Here is a 25,629-nt window from a genome sequence, read left to right as displayed (position 1 = left end):
AGCAAAAAAAAAAAAAAAACTTACAAACAAAAATATTTGTCCATTAAACGTCTTAACATGTCATCACCTTTACTCTTATGTTAAAATACTTTGTTATTGTGGGTTTCATTATTATTAATATTAATATTAATAATAATAATAATATTACTAATTTATAAATATATATATATATATTAGGGGTGTAACGGTACGTGTTTTCGTACCGAACGGTTAGTCCCAGCGTCAGTGCTGACGCAACGTCAGAGTGGAGAGGGAACCGCACACAGAGTCCAAGCGTCGGTACTGACACAACGTCAGGGCAGAGAGTTCCTTGTAGAGTGCACCGAGAGGGGCAGGAGAGGAGAGGCCGCAAAGCGCAGTTCTGGTAATGCCAGGGCAGGAACTGGGGAACAGAAATCTGGTGAAACGAGAGGCAGAGAGCGAGTGGCAAAGAAGACAAACTGAAAACACTAAACTGTACTTAGAGCCTATGAAAACACGGAAGGACAAAAACACAACAAGACTGATAGTAGGTCACGAACGAAGTGTAGTGTGTTTACACCACAACGGTCAGACACAAGACTACACACGAGGGGAACTTAAAAGGAGGGAGAATTAAGGAATAAACAAGCCACAGGTGTGACGGCAGCTAAAGTAGTTAATAAGATAACGATGGGGAGGGAAACCACGAAGACAATGAGCACATGGCGAACTGTCAAAACAGACAAAAAACAACAACAACCTGCTGATCAGACCGAAGTCATGACACAGCTGGCATGTTCCCTTGACATGGCAGCACGGTGTCCGTCAGCAGATGTCGCTGTTTTAATGGCATAAATGTCTTTTTATTTTTATTAGCATAACTGTTGCCAATAAACATACATTTTATATTTTAAAAAGTTTTTAAAATATGCTATATATATATATATATGTTGTATGTTTATATGTATGTTTATTTGCAACAGTTATCTGCAGATCTGTATGCATATACTCTGAATAGTTTACCACCTTCTAAACACAAAAATATGAACAAGAGGGGGAGATTTTCTGTGAGTGATCAATTCAATTTGGACCTGTTCTCAATCAAAGCTATTGCTATGTAAGACTGGCAGTACAGAGCCTGAAGCTTATGGACTAATGGTATGTTTTTGTTTGTTTGTTTGTTTTAATATATTTTGGCGCTTGACAGCAGTGGTGTTACCATGCATACGTTAGTACATTATAAGAGTAACACTTTACTCTAAATATGATAGAGAAAACTATAAATATTTATAATTTCTACCAATATATCAAACTAAATTTCATATTTCTGAATGAAATGCTTGCTCTTGGGGGTTGTTGTTGGGGTTTTTGTTTTGATGATATAACTGGGTTAATGTAGTACCATTCCTTCAGAAGTAATTTCATATAAGGAGATGAAAAGACATTTAACATTTAGTTTGTGAAAAGATACCTTGAGACCACCAACTCATTTGAGTAAGCACAAACTTAAAAATGCAAAAGTGTGTTTAAGCTGGCAGGTGGTTGCAGTGGTGGAGGCCCAACATTTAACTTTAGACATGACTGTCAGCGCTGAATACATTGAAATTCTGAAGCATTCTAAATTCTAAACTGAAAATTACTACATGTATATAAAGTGAAAATCTTTTATATTAGGGTCTAAAATACTTAAAGTATTTGAAGTATTTTACTTGTAAGAATTTGCCTATTTATGAAATAACCCACTACACTGAGATGTTTAGTTTGTGTGCTCAGATGTTTTTCAGAAGTCAGAAGTCAGAAAGAGCTTTATTAGCAACTATGTTTACACACACAAGGAATTTGACTTAAGAAAGTACAAACATACATGATAGTGCAGACATACATAGGAATTACATAGTAGAGATGAAATATAACACTAATGTAAGAAAAACAGAAAATTAAATAATGCATATACAGAGGTAGAAATATATATAAAAAACATAATTGTTTAAATGAATGTAAAGATATGTTATTACAGTTATTTACATATGTACAGTTTATGTACTTTACAAATGTAAAATTTTCAGATGCTATGTATGAATGTGTCAGTTATGAACGTTCAGGCTGAATACAGTCCGCGGGAAAAAACTGTTCTTGTGCCTGTCTGTTCTGGTGGTCGGTGCTTTGTAGCGCCGACCAGAGGGCAACAGTTCAACATACCTTAAAAACACTCTCTTAAACCTGGCAGTAAGTATGTAATTTTAGCATGAAGTTAGGATTTTAAGATTGGGATTTAACATTTTAGCGTAAATGTGGGATTTTCGAATACCTTCAGTTTATTGTAGTACAGGCCTCACAGCCACATATTTTGGTTTTATGTTTTTTTTTTTTTTGTTTTTTTGCCACAGGTGTCCACTAGAGGGGCCTCGTGAGACATTTATCAATAATATGAGGCGGCATCACTTTTTGCAACTCTTTTAAAAACATGATGCATGGGTGTAACGGTACACAAACATGACGGTTCGGTATGTAGGCCTACCTCGGTTTTGACGTCACGGTTTCGGTACAGCAGGGGGAAAACTAAACATACATTTTTTTTAATAATTTTTTTTTTATTATTAAACAGTGGTTTACTGAAAAAATTGCTCTTTCTTTAAATACATTTCATTATAATTAAAATGTTCTTATGGATAAAAATCTATCTTAAACTTAAATTTAATTACTATTTATTTTTAAATATAATAATGAACACTCAACTTAAAAAAATGTATGCAAAACATGTAAATTGCACATAATACAGGTTTTAAATTAACTTTGAAATTATAACAATTTTATTTGTTGTTGAAATATAATCATTTACACAGTGCCTCTCATAACTCGTTTCATAACAGATTTATTTAAACATTAAATAAGAAGACATCACTAACAGATAAAGTAAAATATAATGATTATGATTATGATATTATAAGTCTATATTGATACTATAAGAAATATTTCGCGAAATGGTCTTCTCTGCACTTAATTTCTCTAGCGAACTAACGAGTTGTGGACACTGATGGCTTGCCTGGGGCGGAGGGGGGGTTATAACATTTGAGTACCATTTTTAGGGGCTAAAGCTCCCCTAAAAATGGCCTGGCGATTCCCATTTGAAATGCTACGTGACATTTTGTTTACAAGCTGTTTTACTGCAGTCTTTCAGCGGTTGAAATGCTGATTGAGCGATAACATGAGGCGTGAGATGTTCATTCATGTTTATTTCGCGGTAAAACTAGTAGTAAAGAGGAAGGGATGATCGCGTTGCCGCTTGAACTGAGGCGTTTATACAGCGATCTCTTGCGCCACATGAAAGAGCGCCAACTAGCATTTAATATTTGAATTTCCTGCGGTTGAAATGCTGATTGAGCGATAACATGAGGCGTGAGATGTTCATTCATGTTTATTTCACGTTAAAACTAGTAGTAAAGAGGAAGGGATGATCGTGTTGCCGCTTGAACTGAGGCGTTTATACAGCGATCTCTTGTGCCACATGAAAGAGCGCCAACTAGCATTTAATATTTGAATTTCCTGAAAAAAAAAGACATAATTTGAAACATTAGACTTCCAATGAAGTTACGCTCCTGCAATATATCAATTAAAGCACATTTATTGTAAATAACAGAGAAATCATTTTAGTAAAATGTATACATTTCTCATGTGCATACATTGAATTATCTTGTACATTTTTCTCTCGGTCTTCTAGGGGCGCTGGACTTTTGTTGAAAGCTTAAAGCAGCATAATTCAAAGCATCTCTGTCTTCATCCTACAACAATTATGATACATTCAGTCAAATATATTGACTATAAAGACTAGGCATTTATATTGAATTACATATGGTATAAAAGCACATGAAATATTAAAATGCTTACCATTAAGTGACCACTCTGAATATTCTGAGTCCCATCTTGAAAAACAATAAGAATTGGAACACATAACTGCACTGTCATTGAAGAATGTTGATTTGCTCACATATTGGAAAAATTGTATGCAGTAATTCCTACCTTTTTTTCGCTGCTTGTACAACTGTGTACCCAGAAATATGATCACAATCACTGATTGATCGCGTTGCCGCTTGAACTGAGGCGTTTATACAGCGATCTCTTGTGCCACATGAAAGAGCGCCAACTAGCATTTAATATTTGAATTTCCTGAAAAAAAAGACATAATTTGAAACATTAGACTTCCAATGAAGTTACGCTCCTGCAGTGGTTAAAACAATGCTGTATTTGTTCGGTACACATGCGTACCGAACCGAAAGACCTGTACCGAAAATTTTCGATACGAATACGTGTACCGTTACACCCCTAGTATCACCCTATAGGTCATTAAACATATTTCTGCAACATTCTCTTCAATGTTCATGTGAAAATATTGCTTACACTACATTCTAGATGTAAGAAAAGCATGTATCGACTTATAATTAATATAGTTGTCATGAGTAAATGTCATCAGTATGTGTTAGTGCTGTAGTATAGTACAATGTAGTCTAACTACCTTATTCTTATTATACCTTATTCTTTATTGTTATTATGCAGTAGTCTGCATAACTAGAAAATAATGCAAACATGGTCATAAATAATTGTCACATTTCAGTACCATGGACAGGGGGTTCAACTACTCCAGCTCTTCTCAACCTCAGATTTTTTCAACAAATCAGTCAATCTTAAATTGATATGCTGTATTGATGCAGAAATCCAACAAACAAGGGTCCATGAAGGTTGCGTAAAATGACATGTCAATCAGTTCAGTTTATTTGACAGAATGAATAAACTTACACTGAAAGATTTTTTTGACTAGAGAAGCAATTGTCACTCAGAAATTGCTAGTAAATGTTACAATTAACATCAAGTAACACACTAACACACTGAATTAAATGGGGAATTTTGAAGTAGAAAACCAAAAGAGTATTTTACTACTATAGTACTCCAGTAATCTTAGTTTTATCTCACATATTGGAAAAATTGTATGCAGTAATTCCTACCTTTTTTTCGCTGCTTGTACAACTGTGTACCCAGAAATATGATCACAATCACTGATAAACAGTTTAAAGTTCCTAAAACCAGGGCAATTATCCATGGTGTCTGAAAACCTTAATTCAAAATTAAAGTAATTAAAAAATTGGCAATAAATCTGTGAGCAGACATTGAAAATTATGCAACTTAAATGGGCACCTGGCATGTCAGGTTTTCTTGCATCCCCAAACAGTATCTGTCCACATGCGGCCACAGCGCAGTAGTAAATCCCAGCATCAGAGTGACTGAGGTTCCCCTTGGGTAGGCTGTAGATACATTTATGTGCAGTAGAGTTCACATCAGAGCTCCTCTCACATTGAGCGTTCCTGCGCTCCTGAGTGAATATAATTCCTGGAGGAGATTCTCCAGATTCACGTCTGAACCAGTAGACGTTGTGTTCTCCTGCACAGCTCTGAGTGAGGACAGTGCACTGCAGCGCCACTGCAGAGTCTTCTGGATGCACTGGATCTATCACAGCTGTCTGATCGTCAGAGTGCATGTTTAGTCGTCTGCCTAAAAAGAAAATAAACAACAATAACATGATTGTAATTTGACCAGACACAATGTGCCAAAATACATGTACCACAGTAAAATTTAAGAAAACTTTCTGCTTACCTTTAACAATGAGATCAGTGCCTTCCCCAAATATGAACTTATATATATATTTAACACAATAGTATGTTGCAGTGTCCGATTCTTTTGCATTTGTGATGCTCAGATTAAAATGGCTGTCATCTTTTTCTACAAAAAAGCGATTATGTTTGTTAAAGTCATTTTCAAACACAGCAGGTAGAGCTTGATATGACGAAGTGATTAAAAGGGGTTTCTCTCCAGCTCTTTGTTTGACCCAAGCAACAGTGGTTCTTGACTCTTTTGGAAAAGTACAGGTGAAGTTAACACTGTCTCCTGCTTGAACAATCTTCAGATGATTCTGAGACTCGATGTCTGCATTATCTGAGCTGCCTGGAAAAATTCAAAATGCCATGGATGAGAAAATGTTAGCTTGCAGTAGAATTGCTTCATTATGTAGTGCAGAAACATAACTACTTACATTTAGAAAGGTAAATCAAAAGGATGAAAAAACGATTAATCATTTTTAGGAGATAGTTCTGAGCTGGTTGATTCAGAACCTTTAGGGTAAATCATCTAGAAAAAATAAGAGTGGTAGATCTTTTAAATGAAGAAGAAATGTATAAACACAGGAAACATAAAACACCTTATTTATAGCTCATATCCAAGTTGTTTATTTTATTTTATCGAGTAAAAACTTTTTTAGATGTTACTAATGTTTAGGTTACCTGGCAAGACAAGAGTTTTTCATTGTGTGGATTAGAAACATTTTTAAACATACATTTTAATGCAGGGCCACATGTCATTCATGAATATGTGGTATATATCCAAAAGTTAATAACTAAACAAAATATGAATTCAAATACAGGCTCTGTTTAAAATCTGTACTTACAGACTTCATTAAAGATCAAGGTTGGTTTTCATGTAGAATCTATCACAGGTTTATCTTCCTTCTCAACACAGTCTGAAAGAGAAAGACACACAGAGACTCACCTTTATATGCTGTACCTCCCTTTATGAAAGAAAAGCAGCTTTACATGATTCTATTGGCTGATTCACCATACTGTTCATTTTAATGCCATGTTCACGGTCATAGTAACAGCAAATCTAAAGTTTTCTAGTAGACTGACACACTTGCACCTGAATGCAATATAAATGAAACATCTACTAATAGTACAAATATTTATTGATACAAATGAATTTATTAACACATCAAAGTAGTTACCATATGTTGATTTAAACATGTGCATGGCATCTGTTATCACCCCATGCTATTGGAAAGATATGTTTGTTTGTCGCTTTTCAGCAGAAGAGGCTGTATCTGTATCGAATTCTGTAATTCTGTAAGGTGGAATCTTTTTTTTTTTTTATACAGCAGTTGGCTGTGAACACAACTGAAGTGCATGTTTTTCTTCCTTCCTGCTTTCACTCTTTAACCACAGCTAGAGGATCCTGCACCACAATTATACAACAACAGAAATTTATGACAAGAACTGAGGCTGGTACCAGTTTAATACCTTGACCTTGAAACCGTAAAAGTTGTTTGTCTGCGCTTGTTTAGCATCATAATGTTATGCACAGAATTATATTTACTCAAACTAAATGAAGCATTTGGATCATGTGGCCACTTAATTATAAAGCAAATAAAAAGATAATAAAAATGGACAGAATAAATTCTACGTTATTCATTTTTTGGCATTATTATTCTGCCTTTCAATTCATTATTATTAAATATTACTCATATCTGTTAGTTATTCACATCAGGTACGTATTATGACTCACTGTTTATGTACTGAAGCTTCTTCTAAATAATTACATGTAAAATGTGCTATTTAAAGATTGCTATTTTTGTGGCAATTGTTGAACTTACTGTATAATTAGTGTCAGAAGAAAAAAACAATGCATGTAACGGAAAAGAGCAGTGAAAATCATTTCCGCTCAGAATGGTGTTTGTGGGCTGTGAATGAATGTGGGAGGTAAAAATAGAGCAGGGTGGCTAAAAGTGCTAAAATATATATACTGTAGGTCACACGAGTTGCCTGATAAATAAATCATGTTGATTTATTCACTCATTTATGGACACCCTTATGCTTATGTAATTCAGTAATCCTCCACCTTTTGTAAGCAATAAAATTGTTAGTAGTTTACACTTTTAGCATATCAGCCTGATTCTTGCTGCTGCCGAATGCACAACAGGCCTTACAATTTTAATACCCTCAGGATAGTTTTACCACATTTTTCCACCAGAGAGAGTTCATCTGCAACCTCTGTCCATCATATAATATTTCTATGTTCTCCTGTATTATTCACAAGTCAACAGGCAAATACAGCAAAATACATAAAGAAAAATTATCGCTATTTAATGAAGAGGTCCAATTTAGACCAATTAGAACAAAAACTTTTTTTTAAACATTATTTACTGCAAGAGTAAAATGCACATTAACCATTACCTGCACATAGACAATAATCTCAGTCCTCATCTTTTTTATTTGCAAAAGACTGACAATATTGTTTTTAAAATGGCAGAAGACAATTATAAAACACATAATTGCTTTACTTTATTTAACTACAGTGTGTAAAAAAAAAAAGGTTATTTTGAATCATGATCTACATGGACATGGGTCAAAGGTCAAGATGAATTATTAGAACATTATCTATTACTGAATCAATAATTATATTGCACATGGGAAATGCACATGCTTGTGTCACACTCTAAATTCATGAACAGTTTATTAATGGGCTTAGTCATATCTGTGAACAAGCATGTCATCAATTTCTGGATAGATTCAGAATCTAATGAAGTCATGCTACTACATTACAAAAGCAGTATGACTCAAGAATGTTATTTCAGTACCACGGACAGGTATTTAACACAATTTAAGCACATTTTATTAATATAATGTGTCACTTGCACAACCGCTTCTAAACTTTAGACTGTTGCAATAAGACAAAAATGTATGTACCAATATACACCACATTAGTGTGTATACATATGTATATTTATGTATACATATGCAACAATTAAGGTAATGGCAAACATCCAATGGTGTTTAAAGCAAACACTGATGCTGTAACTTAAAGCATGGGTTTATGAAATTTATCACAGGTGTTAAATTCTATTATAGGCTAATAAATAAAAATTAATTTATGTATACATATGCAACAATTAAGGTAATGGCAAACATCCAATGGTGTTTAAAGCAAACACTGATGCTGTAAATTAAAGCATTGGTTTATGAAATTTATCACAGGTGTTAAATTCTATTATAGGCTAATAAATAAAAATTCAGTTCTACAAAGTAACTGGATTTGTGTCATAATAGTTTACCTCTGAGTGACCAATGCAGTTGTCAGCTGGAAGAACATGTAGTATAAGTATATATATATATGAATTACATTTTGAGTTAAAAACAAATGAACCTCAACAGATTTGAATTAAATGCATTATTTGATGCAACTTTGTTGATTTATAAATTCATCAATAAATAATAATGATTAAGGCTAACATAGCTGATTAATTGAATACTCACAAACTAAATAGTTCACAACTTGTAAAATGTGTTGGTCTTGGTTTCTGACTATTTTAACTTCTAAATTTTATAGCTTCCAAATAGAGACTTCTGAATTTTAGAACTTTTCAATTTAAGTCAAATTTATTGATATATCACATGTGCATATAGTGAATTGTCTTGCGATTTTCTTTCTCTGGGTCTTCTAGAGGTGGAGGGCTTTTGTTGAAGGCTCAAAGCTGCATAATTCAAAGCATCTGCGTCGTCAGCCTGACATAGAACAGTAATTATGAAACATTCAGTCAAATAGATTGCGTAAAAACATACAATTAAGTATAATATTTAGATGGGTAGCAGTGATTAAATTCATCGAAAATGTATTTTTATTGTATTGAAGAAAAAAGCATTTAGATTACCGTAAGCTGACTGTTTTGCATCCCATCTTGAAGAAACAATGTGAATTTGCACATATTACAGTTTCACTGATATTGAACACTGTATTAAAACTTAAAATTGGCATGTTAAAATGAAATAATGCATACCTTTTTGCCGGTACTTGTACAACTGTGCACCCATAATGATAATCACGATCACAGATAAAGTTACTATAATCAATGCTGCTGTAATCCAATGTGTCTGAAAGCATTTGTCTGTAGTAATGCAAATAAACAATGTATTTTAAAAAATATATTAGTGCCATCTCAGGAAATTATTTTTATTGAAACTTAAATATGCACCTGGTAAGTCAACTGTTATTGCATCCCCAAACAGTATCTGTCCACATGCGGCCACAGCGCAGTAGTAAATCCCAGCATCAGAGTGACTGAGGTTCCCCTTGGGTAGGCTGTAGATACATTTATGTGCAGTAGAGTTCACATCAGAGCTCCTCTCACATTGAGCGTTCCTGCGCTCCTGAGTGAATATAATCCCTGGAGGGGATTCTCCAGATTCACGTCTGAACCAGTAGACGTTGTGTTCTCCTGCACAGCTCTGAGTGAGGACAGTGCACTGCAGCGCCACTGCAGAGTCTTCTGGATGCACTGGATCTATCACAGCTGTCTGATCGTCAGAGTGCATGTTCAGTTGTGCATCTAAAAAGAAAACGGATAAATAATATTCAGTTATTTATTTGATTAAACAGAATATACAACATACAACTAAGCTTGTTATTGTTCATCTTACCTTTTACAATAAGGTCAGTTCCGTCCCCGATTGTAAACTTAAAAAAATGTTGAATGCAATAGTATGTTGCAGTGTCTGATTCTTCTATGTCTGTGATGCTCAAATTAAAACTGATATCATCTTTTACAATAAAATAGCGATTATGTTGGTCAAAGGCATTTTCAAATGTGCCAGGTAAACCTTGATATGATGAAGCAATTGGAAGGGGTTTCTCTCCAACTCTTTGCTTGACCCAAGCAGTGCTGGTTCTTTGCTCTCTTGGAAAATTGCATGTGAAGTTAACACTGTCTCCAACTTGAACAATCTTCAGATGATTCTGAGGCACAATGTCTGCATTATCTGAGCTGCCTGAATGAAATCAGTATAATAGGAATAGGTGAGAGTATGCTTAGTTTTGTTTGCTTTTAAGAACAATCATTTAGCAAAGTAAAAACAGGTATGCATTTAGTCTAAGTGTAGCAAAATATAGTTACTTACACTTTGAAATGTTAAGCATTAGGATGAAAAAATGAAGCATATTGTAGAGCTGGCTACAAACAGGTTGAAATGAAAATCTCTACCATGAAAAAGAGAAGGGAGAGAACACATTCAGATGTATAATAATAATAATAATAATAATAATAATAAAAGATTATCTTTTATTTTCCTTTATTTTGTCAAATGCAGAGAAAGAAAGCTAATAATAATAATAACAACAACAGAAATGCTAAATTAATTTGACCAAACATCCCAAGGCAGTACTTTACAGGGCACTGTTACCAAACTTCAAAACATCCATTATGGTGGTCCATTACTGTAGTTAATAAGCTTGACATACTAAAAAGTTACTCTAGCAAACTACTACTATTCTCTAACAAACAAATCTCTGTTTTAAAACTGTATACTTACAGGCATCATTAAAGATCATGGGGTTTGGCCATATGACCATCAGACAGGTTTTATGTCCCTCCTTGATAGTGAGACTGAAAGAGAGAAACACAAAGAGGTTTGCCTTTATATAGTCTTACACTTCCCTATATGCTAAAGAACAACAACTTTACATAATTATATGTGTGTGTGTGTGTCTGTGTGTACAAAAACACCTACATAAAGACGTACTTGCATACATAAGTTCATATAAAAATAAAGGAAGTAGAAGAGCTCATGGCCCTAAATTTATAGCATTTTTGCACTGAATTCACAAAACACATACAAAAAAAAAATCATTTTTTGTTTTTGTCTTCAAAAAGTTTTTGTCTTCAATCTAAGCGTGACTATACACTGATGAGATTTTCCTGTAATGGTAATGCTAAATAAATGATGAAATTACAATTGTATACCAGTTCAACATTTATTGTTAGATTTTTAGTTCCACTTTTAATGTCTAGGTAATGTTTTAATCATCTGCCACATTAATGACTTTGAATTATCTTCATTTGGGAGATTTCTCTGGTAGATACTGTTATGCAATTAATTGACTGACAGCTCTGTTTTACATTCATCATCAAAGTATGTGGATCACATGGTCCCTTCAGAAATAAATAAAAAAAGAAATGAATTCTAAATAAAACCTTGTTAGAGAGCCTAGAGGTCACTTTGAATGGAAACCTTCTGTGTAGCACTGCTAACAGACAGAAAAGAAAAGAAATAACACCTATGTGATGGAAAGAGCTGTGAATATGGTCTCTTGAAAATGGGTCTTGGGTGAAAAATTTGGGTATGATCAAAGAGTTGGAAGGGAGGTCAGTGTTGTGGTCGGAAAGATTGCTTATTGGTGCAAAGTATTTAAAAAAACAATGTTGTTCTGGGAAATTCACCTCAACAAGTTTAAATGGTACCAGTGGCAGGTTGCTGAGCATGCTTAGTTTGATCACTGATGCCCAGTCATAATGAATATCGTTTTCGAAACATATCTGACTTACATGTACTGTGTTTTGTGTACTATAGGGAATTAGGCATATTTGGATGCTGTATGCTACTATATTGAATAACAGTCAGACTTTGTGATACGACATTAAAATTAATCATATCTGCCCAATGGGTTTTAAGTTTAAGAAACGTAAGTGTGAGTTTCATAACTGCTATCATTATTTTTTACACGTAAAGCATTTGAACCCCAGAAATTAAGAACATACAAAATATAAGAGTTTATAGAGCCATTGTATCACATCAGAAGTCTCTGCTAACTGACTGAACTTTCAATCTGAAATCAAGAGGCCATTTGAGCCACATGTTCACCACAAATGTCCACAAGTGATTGCGACATCACAACATCAAAGTGATAAAAGAATAATGATAATAAAATACAAAAACGCTTGCCTTGACTGATAAAGACTGTGGTGGCAAAAACTACCACAAATCACAGAGTCATGTTTAAACAGAAGCATCATTTGTCCATATAAGGAGAAGATCTGATACTAAACAGAGTTCCAGTCAGAGGCCACAGTGTACGACATCATTTCCTGTAGAGTGACTGACAGGAAGAAGCTGCTCAGAACGGACTCAGAACTGCTGTGGTGAACATCAGCGGAGAAACATTTTAACTTTAGCACTGACATAATCGGAATAAAATAAAACTGTATGAACAGTATATAAAATTGTGTTGTAATTAAGTATTAGAAATACTGGAAATATAAATTTTGATGAATATAAGATGTTTCACCTATTTAAGAAATAATTTTCCAAAATGCATATATGTACAGTATATATTTACCCAATCTACCTGTAGTATATACACACACACACACACACACACACACACACACTATATATATATATATATATATATAGTTACAAATAAGTACACCGAGTGTTTGTTTGCACCTCTGTGCATACTTTTGCAAGCATGATTTGCATACATCACGGTTTGATCATTTTCCAACCACAGGACTGACCCACTGGTGTGTTTTCACACCCTTCTCTGAATCAAAACCACACACGCACCATTGTCAAAAAAAAAAAAAGAAAAAGAAAAAAAGTTGCCTCCATTATGGAAGTCAAAAATAACCCTTCTATGTGTACATTTTTGTCACAACTTACACCCTAGTTTTAAGTCTAGTGGAAACAGGCAGCAAAATCTTTTTAATGATTCACAAAAGTGACCTGTACTGAAAGGGTTCTTTGACTCATGATTGTATATACTGTAATAATTAGTGTAAACCAATACTGCAACAATACATATCAGGCTCAACTTTTACACCTTGAGAGCCCACTTCACACCTTAGAGCTAGGGCCGGGCCTGCTGATGCACTTGAGAACATGTGTGGCTCTTATACTGCAACCATCCTTCAGATACACATAATAGACCTGGCCAAGTAGCCTGACAAAAGGTTATTTCATTTAGAGATATATTTACTAAGACCATACTACATTTAATCCATTACATATATCTGAAAATGTGAATTCAGTGAATCTTTTGCCATTTAGGTTCAAGGGATTGGCTCAAAATAAACTGAATGCCCCTGAGTAAAAAGTCACACAGTGACAGTCAATGATCTATCCTTTTGAATAAATAAATAAATTCTATAAAAAATATGCTAAGAAAATATAAATAGACTAGAGGTTCTTAAAAGAAACAAATATTGGATTAGTATGATCACAAATTTTATTTGAAACAAAAATGTATAAAATAATTATAATTACATTAATATATGTTACATATTCAAAGATTCAGAAATGTGTATTTAAGGATATTGTAGACTGCCCTTTTATACACATTTTTATGGCAGTAAGATTCGGTGCATTAATCCTTTTCATTTGCAATAACATGCTGTTGATCAGCAGATGTCCTCGGTGTGCGTGTTTCGAATCAGTTTGCAAAGTAAATTATTTTGAATGATTTTGAATAAAAGGCTTTATTTCTCCCATAGCAATGGGCATCTAAAATAATGTCGCAAATGAAAGTAAGCAATAAATTATTATTAAGCAATCAATAATAAGCTTGATGCTATCAGCATGCCGAGAAACTCATGAAAATAGAAAGAGAGACTGAGGGACCTCCTGACCCCCTTCGTGGCCAAAATTGTATAGTCATATATCCATATTATTCTGGAATTAATCCATTAAGACCTGCTGGTATTGATATAAAAACTAATTAGGACTAATTACACACACACACACACACACACACACACACACACACACGCATATACTGTATATATAATGATTTATCAATGATTAATAAATGGAGAGCCAAGCTGAATGAAGGGAAATTATTATACGTAATTTGTAATTTTATGTAATGTAGTTATGCTTATTTAATGAAAAATTATATTCCTGAGTGAAAAAATAAACTTATTTCTGAATACTTATAAAAAGTTATATTTGTGATGAGTTTCTGTCTGTTTATCCCAAGCAGCAACCTCCCCCTCTCTCTCTGAAGCCAACAAGGAAGTGACTAAAACTGTAATTCATCAACTGGCCGTCCCGCCTCTTTGCCCATTTTCGATTATCCGGGAGTGACGCGCTGCCAAGATGGCAACGGCCGGCTCTGCCCACTTTGAGCTTCAAAAACGCTCTTCAGGAACCTACGGGTGACGTCACGGACACTACATCCATGTTTTTATACAGATTATGGTTTATCCTAAATTTAAGGGGGCGGGGTTACAGGAGTGTGCAAACAGATCAGGTGCATGAGTGGAGGTGAGAAGAGAAATGTTGAAATTGTATGCAAAATATTTTTTTTTACACAAACGAGAAAATGTAAATAGTTTAATTTTCAATTTATTTTCATTTTGGCTTTATTAATGAGCATTTTAAGTGTTTGCCCCGACAAACAGACAGATTTGCTCGCGCAGAGAGAGAGATTTATTTCTCTCGTGTTTGGTCGAGTCGTGAGTTTTGTTGGAATATTTGTGGAACATCTGGAACGTGAGGATGTTTCTCTCTCTCTCTCTCTCTCTCTCTCTCTTATTAATGAGCATTTTAAGTGTTTGCCCCGACAAACAGACAGATTTGCTCGCGCAGAGAGAGAGATTTATTTCTCTCGTGTTTGGTCGAGTCGTGAGTTTTGTTGGAATATTTGTGGAACATCTGGAACGTGAGGATGTTTCTCTCTCTCTCTCTCTCTCTCTCTCTCTCTCTCTCTCTCTCTTTCCATAAATTAGCTAATTGTTAATGTTAATTGTTGTTTGGCTTTACATTGTATTTGATCCCGGACTGAATATTTGTGAATACATTTTAAAAGTTAAATTAGCATCTCAGATGATATGCCCATTTTGAAATTATTGGTCAATAAGAAGTGGTGGTTTACTTTATTGGCACTCCTGCATAGTTATCTGCAATGTGTTTTGAGAGACTGTTGTGTTGGATAATAAAGTAAAATAGTCTTTCTGCATTGAAACCCAAAAGTTCAGTTTTTTGTCAAATCCTTGAATTGTTCTCCAAAGGCCAGGTCAGCTTTAAGGAAGACGTGGATGTGTCTCCTCCAACAGACTATTGTTGATATTTTATTTTGGGATATTATTAAATAATAATAACATTAATTGCATAATGCAAAAGTTGCAAAATTAAACCATACAAAATGAAATTATGCTACAATAAGTCACACTGAACATACTAAGTGGATCTAATTGGCAGCTGACATTATTTGCAATTGTGTTTCCCGTGTCTTCGCCATACTGGTCTGTAATGAGACTTTATTGAGGAAATTTCGTTCTGCCCCTTTTTCTGAAACAGCCAGTCAAATTTCAAAGTGTCAGTGTTTGATATTTGAACACTGCCGTATACAGTATATAAAGAGGAAGCAGCCTGAAATAAGACATACTACCAAATCGACACTTTCATCCAAATAACCAGGGCCTTTTAGTTCTTTTAAATACATATTTTAATTGTATTGCATGATAGTAATCTAAGCTTAACATACTGGATGTGTTTTACCTCAATCGTTATTAGAGGACTGTAATATAAAATTAACATTTTTTTTAAGGTTGTAAGTAATCCCTTTAAACATTTAAGATCTTTACCATATTAAGGATAGCACAACTATGTGTACCTGTATTTTTATATATATATTCTTACTGTGTTGTGTTCTTTTATTAACAAAATTAATGAGTTCTTTTTTCTTAGGTGAGGATGTTAACAGAGTCAGTGTGTTTAAATTGTTAGTGTTCTAAAGGTTGTCCATTTTGTCCATTTAAACACACTTGCATGTTCCAGACTTCTCTATACATGTGTGCTTATTTCTCTTTTAGATTAAGTACAGGTGCTACAAAATGAAGTTCAGCATTTTGTCCTACCCTTTTTCTCCTCACATTTGCAAGTATGTTTAAAATTGTATTTTAATTGAGCATTTTATTTCACATTTATGTTTGTTACCATGTCACTTTTTTGTTTTTAGATGAAACATATGAAAGTGAGAATTTTATTCATCAACATCCGTTGCTAGTTGCTGAGCTTGGAAGCAGTGTGATTTTACCCTGCTCTCACTCAGACGACTTTATAAATTCTGTTTCATGGTATAAACATTCTTTTGGCAAGAAACCACTTCTCATAGCATATTCAGAACATGGCTCTGGAAGTGTTACATATCAAAATGGCTTTAACAATACAAATAAATACTGTATCAGAACTGGAACTGGCTCTTTTAATTTGACCATCATACACTTGGAAGAATATGATTTTGCAACCTACTATTGTGCTGTGAGCTTCTTGAACATTATTAAATTTGGAGAAGGAACGATTCTTCTACATAAAGGTGAGTTTCTGAGCTTCACCCACAATCTGACTGCACATATGTGTGTTGTTTTAATGTATTTGCAGAATGTTAAATTTTTCTTTCAGAGAGTGACGGAATAAGAAGCACCACTGTTCTCCAGCAGCCTGTATCTGACAGACTTCATCCAGGAGATTCAGTGACTCTGCAGTGTTCGGTCATCAGTCAGATCTGTGCAGGAGAATACAGCGTCTACTGGTTCAGACATTCATCAGGACATTCTCATCCAGGACTCATTTACACCCGTGATAACAGGAGTGATCAGTGTACGGAGAGATCAGAGAACGGCTCTTCTACCCAGAGCTGTGTCTACAGTCTCTCTCAGACTGAACTCAGACCATCTGATGCTGGGATTTATTACTGTGCTGTTGTCACATGTGGGAAGATACACTTTGGAAATGGAACTAAGTTAATTATAGAAGGTAATATTTGATTTGCTAGAAATTATTTTTAGTACCGCAATGTCTTTGGTCATAAGTTGAATGTTATGTATTTTATGTATTTATTGTAGCACATGGAATCTCACATCTATGTCACTATTTCAGATTTACAGTTCATGTGGAACCCAATTACTTTAGTTCTGGCAACAATGAACATCATGACCATGATTGTGATTACAATTCTGCTGATAGTGATTCAAAAGATCCTCATTAGAGGTATACTTGTGCTTCTTTGTCTGATACTGTATATCAACTAGCTTCATCTTTCCACAGAGCCACATACACCATCATCATATTTTTAACCATAAATTTTGATTTGTATTTATTAAGATAAATTGAATCATCCCAGAAATCAATGGAAGCAGGTAATTGCCTTTTCTTTTCTCACAATTTAAATACAGAATGTGATTAAAATACAAAAATGATAAAACTGCCTATACTGTAAATTAGGTTAGGTTTTAATTTTTAACTATGCAATACTAAATTACTTCAGTTTCCAGGTAGGTGAAGTATTGAACAAAGTACCAAAGTTAAACTGGGATTGCAATCAGATATCAAATTCAGTTACTGTTAGTGAATAATTTTTTTCCAGAATTAATATTGCTTGAAGTGACTGAATTAACTTTACACAAAACTATGACTTTGTATAGTAGATTATACAGCAGATTTGTAGCAGAATACAAAATTATGATTTTATTTCCCATTTTTCCCTTGGCAGATCATGGATACTGATATCTTAAACCAAGAAGAGACACGAGTCATTTATACCCAGTCCATCAAGCACTAGTTTATAGTAATGATGGCTGAAAACATCACTATTGCATAGTAGTGTAGTTGTTGATGACTGATGATCATGTTGGTGAACACGACTGTAATATTTGTATGATACGTACAAGTTCACATTTTTATGTCGCTTTGGATAACAGCATCTGCTAAATAAATTAATGAAAATGCAGTATCACTGGTTAAGTTCTGTTATTGTTCTCTTGCTTTTTAAATATTTCATTTTTGCAATTATGCCATGTTATTTGTGTGGCACGTGAAATTGCATGACAGGTTTATTATATACACCCCACTTCCTGTGTCCCCATAAACCAAAAGGCTTTAAAAAAAAAAACTAAATGGTGTTTTATGAAATTAAAAAATTGCCAGTAGTTTTCTGTGAGGGGTAGGTTTAGGTGTAGGGTGATAGAAAATGCAATTTGTACAGTATAAAACCATTACGCCTGTGGAGAGTCCCCGTAAACCACATATGCACGAATGTGTGTGTGTGTGTGTGTGCGTGCGTGTGTGTGTGTGTGCGGTTCAGGTATACCCTACATCAGGGCTGTCCAATCATGCTCCTGCGGGCCACTGTCCCGCAGAGTTTAGCTCCAACTTGCCTCAACACACCTGCCTGGAAGTTTCAAGTATGCCTAGTAAGACCTTGATTGGTTCAGGTGCATTTATTTGTGGTTGGAGATAAACTCTGCAGGACTGTGGCCCTCCAGGAGCAGGATTGGACACCCATGCTTTACATAATGGGGACAAAATGTCCTCACAAAGATTCAGAATCCTTCTTCTTGTGGGGACAATTTTTGGTCCCCATGAGGAAAACGGCTTATAAATCATGCTAAACGATTTTTTTTTTTTTAAATAAAAAAATTCAGAAAGTTTTGGGTAAGGGGAGAGAATATACAGTTTGTACAATATAAAAACATATGTCTATGGAATATCCCCATAAAACATGGAAAACCAATGTGTGTGTGTGTGTGTGTGTGTGGTTGATTTTGTTGCAGAGGATTTGGTAAGCTAGTTTCCGCAATTTTTTTTGAGGTGTTAAAATGAGACTCTGAGTACTTACATTTTAGTTGTAGTTTTCAGCACAAATTATCTATAAAATAAGCATTATCAAATTCAGTCATATCAAATTGATCTTTGTCATTCTCGTAGTAGTTTAAAGCAGGTTCAGCATAACACTGACACTTTTTATGTCTAGGAGAAGAACTTCTACTGTGGGAGAACGTCTACTGTCCTTTTCTGCATATTAGTGCCTCTCATGTCTTCCACCAGGCTCATATGAATGGTCTGTTCTATTAATTAATTGTTTCCCCTGTCTGAATTTGGTATCATTTTATGTCTTATCGTGATTGTGTACAATCATCTCATTATCTCAGCGGAAGAGTAGATCATAATAAAGATTTAAAAACCATGCTTCTATTGGTGGGACATTTTTTCTAACTGCCTTTTTAAAGATCTGAATATGGTGTGATCCTTAGATCATACAGTTGGATTCTTAATTCTGTTAAAATGTAATGGTTTATTTCCTGGAGTTTAAGATCTCTTAGTTTTGATCTGGGTATTCATATGAAACAAAAGATTCACTAGGAGTAACTGGGAAATCACTGAAAACTGGAATCTGGGAGAAATAAATAATAATAATAAAAAAAACAGCACAGTTCTGTACCCTGAACACTCACACAATACTGTGTCTCTCTCTATGGTCAGGTACATGCATCTTAAACGTTTAGATTTTTTGAGTATTTGACGCCATTTGTATTGATAATTTGTGAAATTATTTATCTCAAACTCATCGTTCTCAAACTGGCACAATACATTCGACCTGACAAATCAATAAAATTACATTTAATTAATTAATAATGTCCAAATCTATTACATAATTTAAAAGAGATTTTACAGAAGTACAAAAAAAAAAGATATCCACCTTATTCCTATGCCTCATGATGCTTTGCACGAATTATGAGTATAACTTCCGTTAAGCTGTAAACAATTAGTGAAGTCTCGCTCTATGAATGCAATAATACGTTTTTTTTCTTTAACTGGATACAATGAGATGACATTATTCTACTCACCCTTCAACTATCTAACGTTAAAATGACATAAAAAAATGTAAAAGCATAAACAAGTTACTTTCAACAGACCATGAATAACCCCAAAAGCGCGATTCTTTCCACAGCAATAACGGACGGGTGAAATATCACTGTACACTCTAAAAAATGCTGGGTTGTTTCAACCCAACTTTGGGTCAAATATGGACTAACCCAGCTGTTGGGTTACATTTTTTAATTATTTTTTTTACCCAAAACCTAGAGTGTAGTAATATATCTGTATTATGTAACATACATTGCCTTAATTAAAAATGTTCATTAACTTCAGCATTGCATGTTACTATTTCAAAGTGATTTCTGTCATTTTGACAGATAATAAATTGTATAAAACTTGAAAACAAACAAACCTGGAAAGAGACGTGAGGATTTGAGGAGAAAAACGAGAGATTCTTGGTGCAGTCCACTGAATTATTAATGGAATATACTGTAAATTAAATTGGGAGAACGGTCCACAAATGTGCAGTATATGTTGTCCTTTTTCATACTATTACAGCGGAATGCAAAGGGAAAAAAGAAAATAATCATGAGGAAAAGAATGCAGCAACTGGAAAGAGCTCTTGCCATAGATATTCTTGTTATAACATGTCACGTTAATATACCAAGCGTTACGTTATTATCATGATGTCTGAAAATAAAGCATGAAGAAAAATCGACAGCTCATTCAGTCAAACAGACGGATAAGCTTTATTTGTAGGGCAACCTTATGATTTGAAATGATTAGTTTCAGTCTTTTTGAATTGAAGTTCCCCAAACCGGAATTGCCACCCATATTTCAAAATGCAGTAGGCTCGTCAGGAATAAGGTGGATATATGTTCTGGAAACCTTCACCCACTCTACTGGACTGTCACTGGGTTTGTAGGTCCTTATACAGTGTACTTTTATCTTCCTTACTTTCTCTTTACAGGCCCTCCCTGATAACAGAATGATGATAATAAAAATATTGAGGAACAACATAAATATAATATTTTCTATATATGAAAACATTGCTTCTTCTATGTTGGAATGCAGGTTCTACTTAGGTATAGTATAGCAAACACCACACTTTGGACTGAGACCCAGAAGTTCAGCTTTAGTCCCATCAGATCATTGAACAGACTTGCCCCTCTATTGGAATATATTTGAATTCTTGAAAAAAAAAGTTTGTTAATGTCTGACAAGCATAACCCAAAAATGGTAGAAAATGTAAAAATAAATTAATTAATTAATTAAAAAAACAACAACAACCTGAACTTATGCTACATGCTGAAAAGTCTCAAGATAGGTGGAAGCTATTTAATGGCTTTATTTATTATTTAATTGTTTAGGCTTTAAAACAACAACAACAACAACAAAAACTCGTGTCATATGTTAATGCCATCTCCATACCGGTGTAGTGCATATAAAGGGATGCAGGAACAATGGTCATTAAAGCAACTGTATGTTTTGTGTATGTTTGTGATTTCAGAGCCTCCTACAGTTAAGGGAGTGGAATTCATTGTCATAAATATATCCCTATCGTAATTGTCGTTAAAAAATAAAATAAAAAATGGATCGCTGTACGCCTGCATGTTACTGCCGTAAAGCAATTGGCCTTTTTCATGGGATTTTGTACTTGCCCATCAAACTTACTCCCGTAAGGCCGGATATACACTGTGCAATTTTTGTCCGATTTGGTATTTAACAAAAACGTTGCTGTAATCGCAGTGTATGCCCGGCCTAACAGAACAGACGTATGAGGGGAGCGTGGGAAAGAAACAGAAGCCATTGTCCATATTAGAAGTCAGTGTATCATCAGAATGAATTTGAAACTGCTATCAAGTTAAAACACTTACAGTTACTTTAAGTTAGCATATTTTTTTTTAGGTAGCCTATTCGTTAGATTTTCACTTTTATTCAATGTCTATATGCTACAGAAGCATTATATTGTAAAGGAAATTATTTTTGTTGTTGATAATAGATTGTGTTTGGTCACCAGCTCTGCTTGTGAATATCCACACCTCTAAAGGAAATTTTGCTCTGCCCCTTTTTCTAAAACAACCAGTCAAACATCAACATGTCAGTGTTTGATCTCTGAACACACTGCCCTATAGAAAAGAGGAAGCAGCCTGAAATGAGACCTACTACCAAATTGACACTTTCATCCTCATAACAGGGCCCTTTAGTTCTTTTAAATACATATTTTAATTGCATTCTATGATGGCAACCTGAGCTGAATATACTGGATCTGTTTTATCTCAATCGTTATTAGAGGACTGTAATATCAAATTAACATCTTTCTCGTACGATTGTAAGTAATCCTTTTAAACATTCAAGAACTTTACCAAATTAATGATAGCAAAACTGTTTTTTTATTCTTAGCCTACTGTATTTTATTATTTATTAACAAAATTAGGCTAATGAGTTCCTTTATCTTAGTAAAGTACTTAGATTCCGATGTTAACAGAGTCAGTATGTTTAAATTGTTAGTGATCTAAAAGTTGTTAATTTTGTCCATTTAAACACACTTGCATGTTCCAGACTTCTCTATACATGTGTGCTTATTTCTCTTTTAGATTAAGTACAGGTGCCACAAAATGAAGTTTAGAGTTTTGTCTACCCTTTTTCTCCTCACATTTGCAAGTATGTTTAAAATTGTATTTTAATTGAGCATTTTATTTCACATGTATGTTTGTTACCATGTCACTTTTTTGTTTTTAGATGGAACATATGAAAGTGAGAATTTTATTCATCAACATCCGTTGCTAGTTGCTGAGCTTGGAAGCAGTGTGATTTTACCCTGCTCTCACTCAGACGACTTTATAAATTCTGTTTCATGGTATAAACATTCTTTTGGCAAGAAACCACTTCTCATAGCATATTCAGAACATGGCTCTGGAAGTGTTACATATCAAAATGGCTTTAACAATACAAATAAATACTGTATCAGAACTGGAACTGGCTCTTTTAATTTGACCATCATACACTTGGAAGAATATGATTTTGCAACCTACTATTGTGCTGGGAGATTCTTGAACATTATTAAATTTGGAGAAGGAACGATTCTTCTACATAAAGGTGAGTTTATGACAATAATCTGAGCTTGACCCACAATCTGACTGCACATATGTGTGTTGTTTTAATGTATTTAGAGAACGGCTCTTCTACCCAGAGCTGTGTCTACAGTCTCTCTCAGACTGAACTCAGACCATCTGATGTTGGGATATATTACTGTGCTGTTGTCACATGTGGGAAAATACACCTTGGAAATGGAACTAAGTTAATTGTTGAAGGTACAGATATATTTATATTACATATATATATATATATATATATATATAGTACCACACTATCTTCAGTCTAGAATATTTCTTTATATTTATGTTTGTACATGAACCTAAATCTATGTAACCATTTCAGCTTCTTCAGCTTTGACCTTTTTGAATCCAGTTGTTTTAACCCTGTTCACAATCAGTATATTATCCATTATTGTGAACATATTTCTGGTGAGACTGATCCACAAGAATCACAAAAAAGGTAAATGTATTAAAATAAGTTTATGGCAAAATCAAATAAGGTACTACTATTCAACAGTAAATTGTTATTTATGAAATTTATATGAGTGAAATTAACAAAGTATATTTTATTATTATCCAAAGAAGCTTCAAAACAACCCAGAAATCAAAGGAATCAGGTAATCCATTTTTATTTGCCCTGTAAGTTATAGAGAATGCAAAGAAATTCAGATGTTGTTTTGATTAAATGTTTTTAGAAGTCTACAAAACTATTTTCCACACATTTTTTCTTCATATCAATCAACAAACAATCTGAAGTCAAAAAGTTTGAAGTCATTAAGAATGTTAATGTTTTAAAAAGAAGTCTCTTATGCTCACCAATGCTTCATTTATTTGATCAAAAATACAGTAAAAACAGTAATATAATAATAATATTATTACAATTTAAAATAACTGTTTTCTATGTTTAAAATATATACAGTATATATATTCCTGTGATGGCAAAACTGAATTTTCAGCATCATTACTCCAGTCTTCAGTGTCATAAGATCCTTCAGAAATCATTCAAGTTCAAAAGAGCAGGATTTATTTGACATTTATTTATTTATTTATAACAATGTACAATTCTTTACTGTCCTTTTATTGCATTCTTGCTGAATAAAATCATTAATTTCTAAAAAATCTTACTGATCCCAAACTTTTGAGTAGTGGTGTGTATGATAAATATAGTTTAAAGTGATGCATCTTTACTCAAAATGGTAACTTGTAGTGCAGATATTTTTATTAAAATAAACATGCATCACACTACTGATGAAGCGCTGTTGCGGCTTTAATTTAATGCTCAAGGGAAAAGAGTCGGTAGGCTAAGATAACTTAATTGTTTGTAGGTATTTATTTATTTTCCTGCTTTCTGTGTGTTTTCTATATATTGATAGTAATTCATAAAATGTTTGTTTTTCCAATTATATAGTTTGATGGTTATTATATTTTTCCTCTGCAGACTGATGAAACAGATGCCTTAAATTATGTAGCCCTGAGTTTTTCCAAAAAGCCTAACAGCTCAAAAAGATCTTCACAGAAAACCAGCCAAGAAGAAACTGTTTATTCACAGATTACAAAGCAATGAGAAAATTACTAATGCTGAGAAATTGTTGATTTTTTAATGCCAAGTTATTTTTTAATACTAAGTCAAAATGATTTTTAATTTTTGGTGAGCCATTTTGTTATTCCCTTGTCAGTGTAAAATCTGAATTGTGATGGTATAAAGAGCCACGGAGAAGATTTTGGTGTCATTAGATTCTTAACATTAATCAAGAGACAGAGGGCCCACTGATTGATATCCATTCAGTCTCAAAAACAAACATTCAGTAGGATCTGTGTAGTTCAGTTCATGAACAAATTACCTATTTTTTTATGCACAGTTCAAACAAAAAAATAAATAAATAAAAATTCCGGCCTGTAACATTGCTTGTATGATTTATCAGAGAGGCAATTTATTTTATATGTAAGCAAAATTGACATTAATCATTAATGGAAATATACTCAAATTAATGTAAAATAAATCAGATTTAATCAAGAGCTTATAAATCGAATCTGCAAATCTGTATTATTAATATCCAGCCTTTCTTGTCCAGCTAAATTCTAATTAAAGGAATAGTTCACCAAAAAGTGAAAATTTGCTTAATATTTACTCACCCTGAGGCCATACAAGATGTAGATGTCATCTCTACAGATTTGGAGAAATTTAGCATTACATCACTTGCTCACCATTTAAACCTCTGCAGTGAATGGGTGCTGTCAGAAGGAGAGTTCAAACAGCTGATAAAAATATCACAATAATCTACAAAAGTAGTAATTCACATGACTCCAGTCCATCCATTAACGTCATT

General features: G+C 33.9%; 4 protein-coding genes across 4 annotated transcripts; 2 read left to right on the top strand and 2 right to left on the bottom strand.

The window, feature by feature from the left end:
• Nucleotides 1-222: 222 nt before the first annotated feature.
• Nucleotides 223-6,518, bottom strand: LOC107674798 (uncharacterized). Its single transcript, XM_016468904.1, has 8 exons — nucleotides 6,452-6,518; nucleotides 6,041-6,135; nucleotides 5,605-5,952; nucleotides 5,149-5,502; nucleotides 4,959-5,066; nucleotides 3,847-3,881; nucleotides 3,659-3,740; nucleotides 223-467 (listed from the first exon to the last, which is right to left on the bottom strand). The coding sequence occupies exons 2-8, from the start codon at nucleotides 6,081-6,083 to the stop codon at nucleotides 223-225; spliced, it is 1,215 nt and encodes a 404-aa protein (XP_016324390.1). The 5' UTR covers nucleotides 6,084-6,135; nucleotides 6,452-6,518.
• On the bottom strand, nucleotides 6,494-11,203 carry nitr2a (novel immune-type receptor 2a). The gene is made up of 8 exons (XM_016468903.1): nucleotides 11,139-11,203; nucleotides 10,728-10,806; nucleotides 10,251-10,598; nucleotides 9,806-10,159; nucleotides 9,611-9,718; nucleotides 9,485-9,510; nucleotides 9,228-9,338; nucleotides 6,494-6,523 (listed from the first exon to the last, which is right to left on the bottom strand). Exons 1-8 carry the CDS (start codon nucleotides 11,145-11,147, stop codon nucleotides 6,494-6,496), a joined length of 1,065 nt encoding a protein of 354 aa, XP_016324389.1. The 5' UTR covers nucleotides 11,148-11,203.
• Nucleotides 11,204-14,860: 3,657 nt separating this feature from the next.
• Nucleotides 14,861-19,548, top strand: LOC107674796 (uncharacterized). The gene is made up of 6 exons (XM_016468902.1): nucleotides 14,861-14,870; nucleotides 16,567-16,923; nucleotides 17,010-17,363; nucleotides 17,487-17,597; nucleotides 19,360-19,446; nucleotides 19,538-19,548. The coding sequence occupies exons 1-6, from the start codon at nucleotides 14,861-14,863 to the stop codon at nucleotides 19,546-19,548; spliced, it is 930 nt and encodes a 309-aa protein (XP_016324388.1).
• Nucleotides 19,549-22,909: 3,361 nt separating this feature from the next.
• On the top strand, nucleotides 22,910-24,866 carry LOC107674795 (uncharacterized). The gene is made up of 5 exons (XM_016468901.1): nucleotides 22,910-23,303; nucleotides 23,378-23,518; nucleotides 23,655-23,762; nucleotides 23,885-23,919; nucleotides 24,741-24,866. Exons 1-5 carry the CDS (start codon nucleotides 22,910-22,912, stop codon nucleotides 24,864-24,866), a joined length of 804 nt encoding a protein of 267 aa, XP_016324387.1.
• The last annotated feature ends 763 nt before the right edge of the window (nucleotides 24,867-25,629 follow it).

Source organism: Sinocyclocheilus anshuiensis, unplaced genomic scaffold (assembly GCF_001515605.1).
Source record: "Sinocyclocheilus anshuiensis isolate Anshui unplaced genomic scaffold, SAMN03320099.WGS_v1.1 scaffold1246, whole genome shotgun sequence".
Lineage (NCBI taxonomy): Eukaryota > Metazoa > Chordata > Actinopteri > Cypriniformes > Cyprinidae > Sinocyclocheilus > Sinocyclocheilus anshuiensis.
This window is presented reverse-complemented; position numbering and strand designations above follow the sequence as displayed.

Bases quoted from the DNA above. Each gene is read 5' to 3' on its own strand.
- LOC107674796 (XM_016468902.1), top strand. The intron at 16,924-17,009 runs GTGAGTTTCTGA...TTTTTCTTTCAG, and splicing joins AACGATTCTTCTACATAAAG to AGAGTGACGGAATAAGAAGC. The intron at 17,364-17,486 runs GTAATATTTGAT...TCACTATTTCAG, and splicing joins AACTAAGTTAATTATAGAAG to ATTTACAGTTCATGTGGAAC.
- LOC107674795 (XM_016468901.1), top strand. From the start codon at position 22,910: ATGTATGTTTGTTACCATGTCACTTTTTTGTTTTTAGATGGAACATAT. The intron at 23,763-23,884 runs GTAAATGTATTA...TATTATCCAAAG, and splicing joins CCACAAGAATCACAAAAAAG to AAGCTTCAAAACAACCCAGA. The intron at 23,920-24,740 runs GTAATCCATTTT...TTTCCTCTGCAG, and splicing joins CCAGAAATCAAAGGAATCAG to ACTGATGAAACAGATGCCTT.
- LOC107674798 (XM_016468904.1), bottom strand. From the start codon at position 6,083: ATGATTAATCGTTTTTTCATCCTTTTGATTTACCTTTCTAAAT. The intron at 5,953-6,040 runs GTAAGTAGTTAT...GAATTTTTCCAG, and splicing joins TTTGATTTACCTTTCTAAAT to GCAGCTCAGATAATGCAGAC. The intron at 468-3,658 runs GTACAAGATAAT...GTGTTTTCATAG, and splicing joins TAGAAGACCGAGAGAAAAAT to GCTCTAAGTACAGTTTAGTG.
- nitr2a (XM_016468903.1), bottom strand. The intron at 9,511-9,610 runs GTATGCATTATT...TGTTTCTTCAAG, and splicing joins GTACAAGTACCGGCAAAAAG to ATGGGATGCAAAACAGTCAG. The intron at 9,339-9,484 runs GTAATCTAAATG...GTTCTATGTCAG, and splicing joins TGCAAAACAGTCAGCTTACG to GCTGACGACGCAGATGCTTT.